Source organism: Oncorhynchus nerka, linkage group LG8 (genome assembly GCF_034236695.1).
Source record: "Oncorhynchus nerka isolate Pitt River linkage group LG8, Oner_Uvic_2.0, whole genome shotgun sequence".
In the NCBI taxonomy this organism is placed as follows: Eukaryota; Metazoa; Chordata; class Actinopteri; order Salmoniformes; family Salmonidae; genus Oncorhynchus; species Oncorhynchus nerka.
The window spans coordinates 5,220,116-5,236,263 of NC_088403.1; the positions used below are offsets into that span (position 1 = coordinate 5,220,116).

Here is a 16,148-nt window from a genome sequence, read left to right on the forward strand (position 1 = left end):
CTGTCACATCCTGACCACAACAGGACAGGTAGACACCTGTAATAGACTGCTGTTACATCCTGACCACAACAGGACAGTTAGACACCTGTAATAGACTGCTGTCACATCCTGACCACAACAGGACAGGTAGACACCTGTAATAGACTGCTGTTACATCCTGACCACAACAGGACAGTTAGACACCTGTAATAGACTGCTGTCACATCCTGACCACAACAGGACAGGTAGACACCTGTAATAGACTGCTGTCACATCCTGACCACAACAGGACAGTTAGACACCTGTACCTGTAACAGACTGCTGTCACATCCTGACCACAACAGGACAGGTAGACACCTGTAATAGACTGCTGTCACATCCTGACCACAACAGGACAGGTAGACACCTGTACCTGTAATAGACTGCTGTCACATCCTGACCACAACAGGACAGTTAGACACCTGTACCTGTAATAGACTGCTGTCACATCCTGACCACAACAGGACAGTTAGACACCTGTACCTGTAACAGACTGCTGTCACATCCTGACCACAACAGGACAGTTAGACACCTGTAATAGACTGCTGTCACATCCTGACCACAACAGGACAGACCACAACAGGACAGGTAGACACCTGTAATAGACTGCTGTCACATCCTGACCACAACAGGACAGGTAGACACCTGTACCTGTAATAGACTGCTGTCACATCCTGACCACAACAGGACAGTTAGACACCTGTACCTGTAATAGACTGCTGTCACATCCTGACCACAACAGGACAGGTAGACACCTGTAATAGACTGCTGTCACATCCTGACCACAACAGGACAGTTAGACACCTGTAATAGACTGCTGTCACATCCTGACCACAACAGGACAGTTAGACACCTGTAATAGACTGCTGTCACATCCTGACCACAACAGGACAGGTAGACACCTGTAATAGACTGCTGTCACATCCTGACCACAACAGGACAGTTAGACACCTGTACCTGTAATAGACTGCTGTCACATCCTGACCACAACAGGACAGTTAGACACCTGTTCCTGTAACAGACTGCTGTCACATCCTGACCACAACAGGACAGTTAGACACCTGTAATAGACTGCTGTCACATCCTGACCACAACAGGACAGTTAGACACCTGTAATAGACTGCTGTCACATCCTGACCACAACAGGACAGTTAGACACCTGTAATAGACTGCTGTCACATCCTGACCACAACAGGACAGTTAGACACCTGTTCCTGTAACAGACTGCTGTCACATCCTGACCACAACAGGACAGTTAGACACCTGTAATAGACTGCTGTCACATCCTGACCACAACAGGACAGTTAGACACCTGTAATAGACTGCTGTCACATCCTGACCACAACAGGACAGTTAGACACCTGTAATAGACTGCTGTCACATCCTGACCACAACAGGACAGGTAGACACCTGTAATAGACTGCTGTTACATCCTGACCACAACAGGACAGTTAGACACCTGTAATAGACTGCTGTCACATCCTGACCACAACAGGACAGGTAGACACCTGTAATAGACTGATGTTACATCCTGACCACAACAGGACAGTTAGACACCTGTACCTGTAATAGACTGCTGTCACATCCTGACCACAACAGGACAGGTAGACACCTGTAATAGACTGCTGTCACATCCTGACCACAACAGGACAGTTAGACACCTGTACCTGTAACAGACTGCTGTCACATCCTGACCACAACAGGACAGGTAGACACCTGTAATAGACTGCTGTCACATTCTGACCACAACAGGACAGGTAGACACCTGTACCTGTAATAGACTGCTGTCACATCCTGACCACAACAGGACAGTTAGACACCTGTACCTGTAATAGACTGCTGTCACATCCTGACCACAACAGGACAGTTAGACACCTGTACCTGTAACAGACTGCTGTCACATCCTGACCACAACAGGACAGTTAGACACACCTGTAATAGACTGCTGTCACATCCTGACCACAACAGGACAGTTAGACACCTGTAATAGACTGCTGTCACATCCTGACCACAACAGGACAGGTAGACACCTGTAATAGACTGCTGTCACATCCTGACCACAACAGGACAGGTAGACACCTGTAATAGACTGCTGTCACATCCTGACCACAACAGGACAGTTAGACACCTGTAATAGACTGCTGTCACATCCTGACCACAACAGGACAGGTAGACACCTGTAATAGACTGCTGTCACATCCTGACCACAACAGGACAGGTAGACACCTGTAATAGACTGCTGTCACATCCTGACCACAACAGGACAGTTAGACACCTGTAATAGACTGCTGTCACATCCTGACCACAACAGGACAGTTAGACACCTGTAATAGACTGCTGTCACATCCTGACCACAACAGGACAGTTAGACACCTGTAATAGACTGCTGTCACATCCTGACCACAACAGGACAGGTAGACACCTGTAATAGACTGCTGTCACATCCTGACCACAACAGGACAGTTAGACACCTGTACCTGTAACAGACTGCTGTCACATCCTGACCACAACAGGACAGGTAGACACCTGTAATAGACTGCTGTCACATCCTGACCACAACAGGACAGGTAGACACCTGTACCTGTAATAGACTGCTGTCACATCCTGACCACAACAGGACAGTTAGACACCTGTACCTGTAACAGACTGCTGTCACATCCTGACCACAACAGGACAGTTAGACACCTGTAATAGACTGCTGTCACATCCTGACCACAACAGGACAGGTAGACACCTGTAATAGACTGCTGTCACATCCTGACCACAACAGGACAGGTAGACACCTGTAATAGACTGCTGTTACATCCTGACCACAACAGGACAGTTAGACACCTGTACCTGTAACAGACTGCTGTCACATCCTGACCACAACAGGACAGGTAGACACCTGTAATAGACTGCTGTCACATCCTGACCACAACAGGACAGTTAGACACCTGTACCTTTAAAATGTGCAATATGCTCCACCATTTCCTGGTTGCTAAAATTCAAATCGTTCGCCTAATTTCAGTTTATATGACAAAATAAGCAAGTACACTGTAGAGAATCATTGTACCGTCTAAACCACTGAAATATATGATCAATAACCAACAAATAATGTATTTTCAGCTGTTTGAAACTGGTGTACAAGTCTTCAAACCATAAGTTAGCCCAACAGGGAGAATAGTCCTCCATCCATCACTTCTGGAATTATTTTTAGAAAAGGTCGAGGAAATCTAACACATTTTATGTGCGGTCCACCGGACCTCAGTGAAGACCAAATGTGGCCCGGCGGGGAAAATGAGTTTGACCCCCCCCATCCCAGCAGCCTCGGTGTGAGACACTGACCTGCCTCCCTGGCCAGCTCCAGACAGCGTTGTCTCTGCTCAGCCTCGGTGACCTCCTCCAGGAAGAGAGCGTACTGGGCGGTGGCCAGGTCTGGCGGCAGGTGACTGACATAGAAGGCTATCAGATCAACGTGCTTCTCCCTCATCAACAGAGAGATGTAGGCCTTCAGGACATCCACTGATACCTCCTCCTGATTGGGTGGGGGGGGGGCATGAGTGGAGGGATATGTGTGGATATGTGTGAGGAATGGTTGATGTTTATATAGGTGTATGACAACAGAAGTGTGTTTACTACTGTACCTACATGCCCAGGCTGAGGTAGAACAACAGGTGTGTGTGTGTACTACTGTACCTTGAGCTGCATGCCCAGACTACGGTAGAACAACACCAGGTGTGTGTGTGTGTGTGTACTACTGTACCTTGAGCTGCATGCCCAGACTACAGTAGAACAACACCAGGTGTGTGTGTGTGTGTGTGTACTACTGTACCTTGAGCTGCATACCCAGACTACGGTAGAACAACACCAGGTGTGTGTGTGTGTGTGTACTACTGTACCTTGAGCTGCATGCCCAGACTACGGTAGAACAACACCAGGTGTGTGTGTGTGTGTGTGTGTGTGTACTACTGTACCTTGAGCTGCATGCCCAGACTACGGTAGAACAACACCAGGTGTGTGTGTGTGTGTGTGTGTGTGTGTACTACTGTACCTTGAGCTGCATGCCCAGACTACGGTAGAACAACACCAGGTGTGTGTGTGTGTGTGTACTACTGTACCTTGAGCTGCATGCCCAGACTACGGTAGAACAACACCAGGTGTGTGTGTGTGTGTGTGTGTGTGTACTACTGTACCTTGAGCTGCATGCCCAGACTACGGTAGAACAACACCAGGTGTGTGTGTGTGTGTGTGTGTGTGTGTGTGTGTGTACTACTGTACCTTGAGCTGCATGCCCAGACTACGGTAGAACAACACCAGGTGTGTCATAAAGCGCAGCAGGTGAGAGGGCAGAGCAGGACTCCTGGTCAACCAGTTACTGAACTCCTCCAACAGACCTGAACACACAAAACACTGTTTTATACTCTTTCACACAGCAGTAACATACCTGGTGACCAGAACCACAAAGTCACTCTGGAGAGTGACTGACTATCTCATGTACCTGGTGACCAGAACCACAAAGTCACTCTGGAGAGTGACTGACTACCTCATGTACCTGGTGACCAGAACCACAAAGTCACTCTGGAGAGTGACTGACTACCTCATGTACCTGGTGACCAGAACCACAAAGTCACTCTGGAGAGTGACTGACTACCTCATGTACCTGGTGACCAGAACCACAAAGTCACTCTGGAGAGTGACTGACTACCTCATGTACCTGGTGACCAGAACCACAAAGTCACTCTGGAGAGTGACTGACTACCTCATGTACCTGGTGACCAGAACCACAAAGTCACTCTGGAGAGTGACTGACTACCTCATGTACCTGGTGACCAGAACCACAAAGTCACTCTGGAGAGTGACTGACTACCTCATGTACCTGGTGACCAGAACCACAAAGTCACTCTGGAGAGTGACTGACTACCTCATGTACCTGGTGACCAGAACCACAAAGTCACTCTGGAGAGTGACTGACTACCTCATGTACCTGGTGACCAGAACCACAAAGTCACCCTGGAGAGTGACTGCCTAGTGACCAGAACCACAAAGTCACTCTGGAGAGTGACTGACTACCTCATGTACCTGGTGACCAGAACCACAAAGTCACTCTGGAGAGTGACTTACTACCTCATGTACCTGGTGACCAGAACCACAAAGTCACTCTGGAGAGTGACTGCCTACCTCATGTACATGGTGACCAGAACCACAAAGTCACCCTGGAGAGTGACTGACTACCTCATGTACCTGGTGACCAGAACCACAAAGTCACCCTGGAGAGTGACTGACTACCTCATGTACCTGGTGACCAGAACCACAAAGTCACCCTGGAGAGTGACCGACTAGTGACCAGAACCACAAAGTCACCCTGGAGAGTGACTTACTACCTCATGTACCTGGTGACCAGAACCACAAAGTCACTCTGGAGAGTGACTGACTACCTCATGTACCTGGTGACCAGAACCACAAAGTCACCCTGGAGAGTGACCGACTAGTGACCAGAACCACAAAGTCACCCTGGAGAGTGACTTACTACCTCATGTACCTGGTGACCAGAACCACAAAGTCACCCTGGAGAGTGACCGACTAGTGACCAGAACCACAAAGTCACTCTGGTGAGTGACCGACTACCTCATGTACCCGGTGACCAGAACCACAAAGTCACCCTGGAGAGTGACTGACTCCATCGTGACGTTTGTCTGACTGTACGGTCATTCCATAGGCTGACACAGACATGGCCTTAAAGTCACAGTCCAGTTTAAAAGTTATATTCTGTTAACTCATAATAAATCATGTTGTTGACTCATCCAATACTTATTTAGTTATATTCTGTTAACTCATAATAAATCATGTTGTTGACTCATCCAATACTTATTTAGTTATATTCTGTTAACTCATAATAAATCATGTTGTTGACTCATCCAATACTTATTTAGTTATATTCTGTTAACTCATAATAAATAATGTTGTTGACTCATCCAATACTTATTTAGTTATATTCTGTTAACTCATAATAAATCATGTTGTTGACTCATCCAATACTTATTTAGTTATATTCTGTTAACTCATAATAAATCATGTTGTTGACTCATCCAATACTTATTTAGTTATATTCTGTTAACTCATAATAAATCATGTTGTTGACTCATCCAATACTTATTTAGTTATATTCTGTTAACTCATAATAAATAATGTTGTTGACTCATCCAATACTTATTTAGTTATATTCTGTTAACTCATAATAAATCATGTTGTTGACTCATCCAATACTTATTTAGTTATATTCTGTTAACTCATAATAAATCATGTTGTTGACTCATCCAATACTTATTTAGTTATATTCTGTTAACTCATAATAAATCATGTTGTTGACTCATCCAATACTTATTTAGTTATATTCTGTTAACTCATAATAAATCATGTTGTTGACTCATCCAATACTTATTTAGTTATATTCTGTTAACTCATAATAAATCATGTTGTTGACTCATCCAATACTTATTTAGTTATATTCTGTTAACTCATAATAAATAATGTTGTTGACTCATCCAATACTTATTTAGTTATATTCTGTTAACTCATAATAAATCATGTTGTTGACTCATCCAATACTTATTTAGTTATATTCTGTTAACTCATAATAAATCATGTTGTTGACTCATCCAATACTTATTTAGTTATATTCTGTTAACTCATAATAAATCATGTTGTTGACTCATCCAATACTTATTTAGTTATATTCTGTTAACTCATAATAAATCATGTTGTTGACTCATCCAATACTTATTTAGTTATATTCTGTTAACTCATAATAAATCATGTTGTTGACTCATCCAATACTTATTTAGTTATATTCTGTTAACTCATAATAAATCATGTTGTTGACTCATCCAATACTTATTTAGTTATATTCTGTTAACTCATAATAAATCATGTTGTTGACTCATCCAATACTTATTTAGTTATATTCTGTTAACTCATAATAAATCATGTTGTTGACTCATCCAATACTTATTTAGTTATATTCTGTTAACTCATAATAAATCATGTTGTTGACTCATCCAATACTTATTTAGTTATATTCTGTTAACTCATAATAAATCATGTTGTTGACTCATCCAATACTTATTTAGTTATATTCTGTTAACTCATAATAAATCATGTTGTTGACTCATCCAATACTTATTTAGTTATATTCTGTTAACTCATAATAAATCATGTTGTTGACTCATCCAATACTTATTTAGTTATATTCTGTTAACTCATAATAAATCATGTTGTTGACTCATCCAATACTTATTTAGTTATATTCTGTTAACTCATAAATCATGTTGTTGACTCATCCAATACTTATTTAGTTATATTCTGTTAACTCATAATAGATCATGTTGTTGACTCATCCAATACTTATTTAGTTATATTCTGTTAACTCATAAATCATGTTGTTGACTCATCCAATACTTATTTAGTTATATTCTGTTAACTCATAATAAATCATGTTGTTGACTCATCCAATACTTATTTAGTTATATTCTGTTAACTCATAATAAATCATGTTGTTGACTCATCCAATACTTATTTAGTTATATTCTGTTAACTCATAATAAATCATGTTGTTGACTCATCCAATACTTATTTAGTTATATTCTGTTAACTCATAATAAATCATGTTGTTGACTCATCCAATACTTATTTAGTTATATTCTGTTAACTCATAATAAATCATGTTGTTGACTCATCCAATACTTATTTAGTTATATTCTGTTAACTCATAATAAATAATGTTGTTGACTCATCCAATACTTATTTAGTTATATTCTGTTAACCATAATAAATAATGTTGTTGACTCATCCAATACTTATTTAGTTATATTCTGTTAACTCATAATAAATAATGTTGTTGACTCATCCAATACTTATTTAGTTATATTCTGTTAACTCATAATAAATCATGTTGTTGACTCATCCAATACTTATTTAGTTATATTCTGTTAACTCATAATAAATCATGTTGTTGACTCATCCAATACTTATTTAGTTATATTCTGTTAACTCATAATAAATCATGTTGTTGACTCATCCAATACTTATTTAGTTATATTCTGTTAACTCATAATAAATCATGTTGTTGACTCATCCAATACTTATTTAGTTATATTCTGTTAACTCATAATAAATCATGTTGTTGACTCATCCAATACTTATTTAGTTATATTCTGTTAACTCATAATAAATCATGTTGTTGACTCATCCAATACTTATTTAGTTATATTCTGTTAACTCATAATAAATCATGTTGTTGACTCATCCAATACTTATTTAGTTATATTCTGTTAACTCATAATAAATCATGTTGTTGACTCATCCAATACTTATTTAGTTATATTCTGTTAACTGATAATAAATCATGTTGTTGACTCATCCAATACTTATTTAGTTATATTCTGTTAACTCATAATAGATCATGTTGTTGACTCATCCAATACTTATTTAGTTATATTCTGTTAACTCATAATAAATCATGTTGTTGACTCTCCAATACTTATTTAGTTATATTCTGTTAACTCATAATAAATCATGTTGTTGACTCATCCAATACTTATTTAGTTATATTCTGTTAACTCATAATAAATAATGTTGTTGACTCATCCAATACTTATTTAGTTATACTGTTAACTCATAATAAATCATGTTGTTGACTCATCCAATACTTATTTAGTTATATTCTGTTAACTCATAATAAATCATGTTGTTGACTCATCCAATACTTATTTAGTTATATTCTGTTAACTCATAATAAATCATGTTGTTGACTCATCCAATACTTATTTAGTTATATTCTGTTAACTCATAATAAATCATGTTGTTGACTCATCCAATACTTATTTAGTTATATTCTGTTAACTCATAATAAATCATGTTGTTGACTCACAATACTTATTTAGTTATATTCTGTTAACTCATAATAAATCATGTTGTTGACTCATCCAATACTTATTTAGTTATATTCTGTTAACTCATAATAAATCATGTTGTTGTCATCCAATACTTATTTAGTTATATTCTGTTAACTCATAATAAATCATGTTGTTGACTCATCCAATACTTACTCATAATAGATAATTGACTCATCCAATACTTATTTAGTTATATTCTGTTAACTCATAATGATCATGTTGTTGACTCATCCAATACTTATTTAGTTATATTCTGTTAACTCATAATAAATCATGTTGTTGACTCATCCAATACTTATTTAGTTATATTCTGTTAACCTCATTTGTTATATTCTGTTAACTCATAATAGATCATGTTGTTGACTCATCCAATACTTATTTAGTTATATTCTGTTAACTCATAATAGATCATGTTGTTGACTCATCCAATACTTATTTAGTTATATTCTGTTAACTCATAATAAATCATGTTGTTGACTCATCCAATACTTATTTAGTTATATTCTGTTAACTCATAATAAATCATGTTGTTGACTCATCCAATACTTATTTAGTTATATTCTGTTAACTCATAATAAATCATGTTGTTGACTCATCCAATACTTATTTAGTTATATTCTGTTAACTCATAATAAATCATGTTGTTGACTCATCCAATACTTATTTAGTTATATTCTGTTAACTCATAATAGATAATGTTGTTGACTCATCCAATACTTATTTAGTTATATTCTGTTAACTCATAATAAATCATGTTGTTGACTCATCCAATACTTATTTAGTTATATTCTGTTAACTCATAATAAATCATGTTGTTGACTCATCCAACATGAATACATTTGTTTTTTTTTTACTCAAATTTGTATCTCAAACAGACCGTTTAAAAAAGCTTGGCGTTTGCTCATAGAACACGGTGTCATGATAGAACACGGTGTCATGATAGAACATGTCATGATAGAACACGGTGTCATGATAGAACACGGTGTCATGATAGAACACGGTGTCATGATAGAACACGGTGTCATGATAGAACACGGTGTCATGATAGAACACGGTGTCATGATAGAACACGGTGTCATGATAGAACACGGTGTCATGATAGAACACGGTGTCATGATAGAACACGGTGTCATGATAGAACACGGTGTCATGATAGAACACGGTGTCATGATAGAACACGGTGTCATGATAGAACACGGTGTCATGATAGAACACGGTGTCATGATAGAACACGGTGTCATGATAGAACACGATGTCATGATAGAACACGATGTCATGATAGAACACGATGTCATGATAGAACATGAGATCAGGGTAGAACACGATGTCATGATAGAACACGATGTCATGATAGAACATGAGATCAGGGTAGAACACGATGTCATGATAGAACACGATGTCATGATAGAACACGATGTCATGATAGAACACGATGTCATGATAGAACACGATGTCATGATAGAACACGATGTCATGATAGAACATGAGATCAGGGTAGAACACGATGTCATGATAGAACACGATGTCATGATAGAACATGAGATCAGGGTAGAACACAATGTCATGATAGAACACGATGTCATGATAGAACATGAGATCAGGGTAGAACACGATGTCATGATAGAACACGATGTCATGATAGAACACGATGTCATGATAGAACACGATGTCATGATAGAACACGATGTCATGATAGAACATGAGATCAGGGTAGAACACGATGTCATGATAGAACACGATGTCATGATAGAACATGAGATCAGGGTAGAACACAATGTCATGATAGAACACGATGTCATGATAGAACATGAGATCAGGGTAGAACACGATGTCATGATAGAACACGATGTCATGATAGAACATGAGATCAGGGTAGAACACGATGTCATGATGATGTCATGATAGAACATGAATCAGGGTGGCTAATGTCATTCAAACAATAGTAAATAGAATTCTGGGTCCTATTTCATTAGAGGCTAGAAACACTAGAAGCTAGTTACAGGTTAATAACAGACTATAGTTAGACTCACATTGTAATGAATTCTGGGTCCTATTTCATTAGAGACGTAGAAACACTAGACAGCTAGTTAAAGGTTAATAACAGACTCACCGTCTCCCAGGAAACACTAGACAGCTAGTTATAGGTTAATATCAGACTCACCGTCTCCCAGGAAACACTAGACAGCTAGTTAAAGATTAATATCAGACTCACCGTCTCCCAGGAAACACTAGACAGCTAGTTATAGGTTAATATCAGACTCACCGTCTCCCAGGAAACACTAGACAGCTAGTTAAAGGTTAATAACAGACTCACCGTCTCCCAGGAAACACTAGACAGCTAGTTAAAGGTTAATAACAGACTCACCGTCTCCCAGGAAACACTAGACAGCTAGTTAAAGATTAATAACAGACTCACCGTCCAGGTCACCAAGGAAACACTAGACAGCTAGTTAAAGGTTAATAACAGACTCACCGTCTCCCAGGAAACACTAGACAGCTAGTTAAAGAAACACTAGAAACAGCTAGTTAAAGGTTAATAACAGACTCACCGTCTCCCAGGAAACACTAGACAGCTAGTTAAAGGTTAATAACAGACTCACCGTCTCCCAGGAAACACTAGACAGCTAGTTAAAGGTTAATAACAGACTCACCGTCTCCCAGGAAACACTAGACAGCTAGTTAAAGGTTAATAACAGACTCACCGTCTCCCAGGAAACACTAGACAGCTAGTTAAAGGTTAATAACAGACTCACCGTCTCCCAGGAAACACTAGACAGCTAGTTAAAGGTTAATAACAGACTCACCGTCTCCCAGGAAACACTAGACAGCTAGTTAAAGGTTAATAACAGACTCACCGTCTCCCAGGAAACACTAGACAGCTAGTTAAAGGTTAATAACAGACTCACCGTCTCCCAGGAAACACTAGACAGCTAGTTAAAGGTTAATAACAGACTCACCGTCTCCCAGGAAACACTAGACAGCTAGTTAAAGGTTAATAACAGACTCACCGTCTCCCAGGAAACACTAGACAGCTAGTTAAAGGTTAAGGTTAATAACAGACTCAGACTCACCGTCTCCCAGGAAACACTAGACAGCTAGTTAAAGGTTAATAACAGACTCACCGTCTCCCAGGAAACACTAGACAGCTCAGACTCACCAGGTCACCCAGGAAACACTAGACAGCTAGTTAAAGGTTAATAACAGACTCACCGTCTCCCAGGAAACACTAGACAGCTAGTTAAAGGTTAATAACAGACTCACCGTCTCCCAGGAAACACTAGACAGCTAGTTAAAGGTTAATAACAGACTCACCGTCCAGGTCACCCAGGATAACTAACTTCTGGATAATGTGGTAGTGTTCTTTCGTCTCTTCCAGGACTTTCTGTGAAGAAAAGGGAAGGAGACATTCAGCATCTTTCACAGGACTATGGGAATCCCTAAAACCGCTACGATGTAGATAGCTAGTAGACTGCTACGATGTAGATAGCTAGTAGACTGGTGTGATGTAGATAGCTAGTAGACTGGTGTGATGTAGACTGGTGCGATGTAGATAGCTAGTAGACTGCTACGATGTAGATAGCTAGTAGACTGGTACGATGTAGATAGCTAGTAGACTGGTACGATGTAGATAGCTAGTAGACTGCTACGATGTAGATAGCTAGTAGACTGCTACGATGTAGATAGCTAGTAGACTGGTACGATGTAGATAGCTAGTAGACTGCTACGATGTAGATAGCTAGTAGACTGGTACGATGTAGATAGCTAGTAGACTGGTGTGATGTAGATAGCTAGTAGACTGGTGTGATGTAGATAGCTAGTAGACTGGTGTGATGTAGATAGCTAGTAGACTGGTGTGATGTAGATAGCTAGTAGACTGGTGTGATGTAGACTGGTACGATGTAGATAGCTAGTAGACTGGTACGATGTAGATAGCTAGTAGACTGGTACGATGTAGACTGGTGTGCTGTAGATAGCTAGTAGACTGGTACGATGTAGACTGGTGTGATGTAGATAGCTAGTAGACTGGTACGATGTAGATAGCTAGTAGACTGGTGTGATGTAGATAGCTAGTAGACTGGTACGATGTAGACTGGTGTGATGTAGATAGCTAGTAGACTGGTACGATGTAGATAGCTAGTAGACTGGTGTGATGTAGATAGCTAGTAGACTGGTATGATGTAGATAGCTAGTAGACTGCTACGATGTAGATAGCTAGTAGACTGGTGTGATGTAGATAGCTAGTAGACTGGTACGATGTAGATAGCTAGTAGACTGGTGTGATGTAGATAGCTAGTAGACTGGTGTGATGTAGATAGCTAGTAGACTGGTGATGTAGACAGCTAGTAGACTGGTGATGTAGATAGCTAGTAGACTGGTATGATGTAGATAGCTAGTAGACTGGTGTGATGTAGACTGGTGTGATGTAGACTGGTACGATGTAGATAGCTAGTAGACTGGTGTGATGTAGATAGCTAGTAGACTGGTGTGATGTAGATAGCTAGTAGACTGGTATGATGTAGATAGCTAGTAGACTGGTACGATGTAGATAGCTAGTAGACTGGTACGATGATAGACTGGTGTGCTGTAGATAGCTAGTAGACTGGTACGATGTAGATAGCTAGTAGACTGGTACGATGTAGATAGCTAGTAGACTGGTGTGATGTAGATAGCTAGTAGACTGGTACGATGTAGATAGCTAGTAGACTGGTACGATGTAGATAGCTAGTAGACTGGTACGATGTAGACTGGTGTGCTGTAGATAGCTAGTAGACTGGTACGACGTAGATAGCTAGTAGACTGGTACGATGTAGATAGCTAGTAGACTGGTGTGATGTAGATAGCTAGTAGACTGGTGTGATGTAGATAGCTAGTAGACTGGTGTGATGTAGATAGCTAGTAGACTGGTGTGATGTAGATAGCTAGTAGACTGGTGTGATGTAGACTGGTACGATGTAGATAGCTAGTAGACTGGTACGATGTAGATAGCTAGTAGACTGGTACGATGTAGACTGGTGTGCTGTAGATAGCTAGTAGACTGGTACGATGTAGATAGCTAGTAGACTGGTACGATGTAGACTGGTGTGATGTAGATAGCTAGTAGACTGGTACGATGTAGATAGCTAGTAGACTGGTGTGATGTAGATAGCTAGTAGACTGGTACGATGTAGACTGGTGTGATGTAGATAGCTAGTAGACTGGTACGATGTAGATAGCTAGTAGACTGGTGTGATGTAGATAGCTAGTAGACTGGTGTGATGTAGATAGCTAGTAGACTGCTACGATGTAGATAGCTAGTAGACTGGTGTGATGTAGATAGCTAGTAGACTGGTACGATGTAGATAGCTAGTAGACTGGTGTGATGTAGATAGCTAGTAGACTGGTGTGATGTAGATAGCTAGTAGACTGGTGATGTAGACAGCTAGTAGACTGGTGATGTAGATAGCTAGTAGACTGGTATGATGTAGATAGCTAGTAGACTGGTGTGATGTAGACTGGTGTGATGTAGACTGGTACGATGTAGATAGCTAGTAGACTGGTGTGATGTAGATAGCTAGTAGACTGGTGTGATGTAGACTGGTGTGATGTAGACTGGTATGATGTAGATAGCTAGTAGACTGGTACGATGTAGATAGCTAGTAGACTGGTACGATGTAGACTGGTGTGCTGTAGATAGCTAGTAGACTGGTACGACGTAGATAGCTAGTAGACTGGTACGATGTAGATAGCTAGTAGACTGGTGTGATGTAGATAGCTAGTAGACTGGTGTGATGTAGATAGCTAGTAGACTGGTGTGATGTAGATAGCTAGTAGACTGGTGTGATGTAGATAGCTAGTAGACTGGTGTGATGTAGACTGGTACGATGTAGATAGCTAGTAGACTGGTGTGCTGTAGATAGCTAGTAGACTGGTACGATGTAGATAGCTAGTAGACTGGTACGATGTAGATAGCTAGTAGACTGGTACGATGTAGATAGCTAGTAGACTGGTACGATGTAGATAGCTAGTAGACTGGCTATGTAGACTGGTGTGATGTAGATAGCTAGTAGACTGGTGATGTAGAGCTAGTAGACTAGTAGACTGGTGTGATGTAGATAGCTAGTAGACTGGTATGATGTAGATAGCTAGTAGACTGGTGTGATGTAGATAGCTAGTAGACTGGTACGATGTAGACTGGTGTGATGTAGATAGCTAGTAGACTGGTACGATGTAGATAGCTAGTAGACTGGTGTGATGTAGATAGCTAGTAGACTGGTATGATGTAGATAGCTAGTAGACTGCTACGATGTAGATAGCTAGTAGACTGGTGTGATGTAGATAGCTAGTAGACTGGTACGATGTAGATAGCTAGTAGACTGGTGTGATGTAGATAGCTAGTAGACTGGTGTGATGTAGATAGCTAGTAGACTGGTGATGTAGACAGCTAGTAGACTGGGTGATGTAGATAGCTAGTAGACTGGTGTGATGTAGATAGCTAGTAGACTGGTGTGATGTAGACTAGCTGAGTAGACTGGTGTGATGTAGATAGCTAGTAGACTGGTGTGATGTAGATAGCTAGTAGACTGGTGTGATGTAGACTGGTGTGATGTAGACTGGTATGATGTAGATAGCTAGTAGACTGGTACGATGTAGATAGCTAGTAGACTGGTACGATGTAGATAGCTAGTAGACTGGTGTGATGTAGATAGCTAGTAGACTGGTGTGATGTAGATAGCTAGTAGACTGGTGTGATGTAGATAGCTAGTAGACTGGTACGATGTAGATAGCTAGTAGACTGGTGTGATGTAGATAGCTAGTAGACTGGTACGATGTAGATAGCTAGTAGACTGCTACGATGTAGATAGCTAGTAGACTGGTACGGTGTAGACTGGTACGATGTAGATAGCTAGTAGACTGGTACGATGTAGATAGCTAGTAGACTGGTATGATGTAGATAGCTAGTAGACTGCTACGATGTAGATAGCTAGTAGACTGGTGTGCTGTAGACTGCTACGATGTAGATAGCTAGTAGACTGGTGTGATGTAGATAGCTAGTAGACTGGTACGATGTAGATAGCTAGTAGACTGGTACGATGTAGATAGCTAGTAGACTGGTGTGATGTAGATAGCTAGTAGACTGGTACGATGTAGACTGGTGTGATGTAGATAGCTAGTAGACTGATGTAGATAGCTAGTAGACTGGTACGATGTAGATAGCTA

General features: G+C 40.2%; 1 protein-coding gene across 1 annotated transcript in view; it reads right to left on the reverse strand.

The window, feature by feature from the left end:
* nup107 (nucleoporin 107) overlaps positions 1-16,148 on the reverse strand; it is a 44,396-nt gene that overhangs the window by 9,793 nt on the left and 18,455 nt on the right. The window contains exons 17-19 of the mRNA XM_065021257.1: positions 12,264-12,333; positions 4,279-4,394; positions 3,346-3,535 (exon numbers count right to left, since the gene is read on the reverse strand). Of these exons, the coding sequence (XP_064877329.1) occupies positions 3,346-3,535; positions 4,279-4,394; positions 12,264-12,333 (376 nt within the window). The remainder of the gene's footprint in view (positions 1-3,345; positions 3,536-4,278; positions 4,395-12,263; positions 12,334-16,148) is intronic.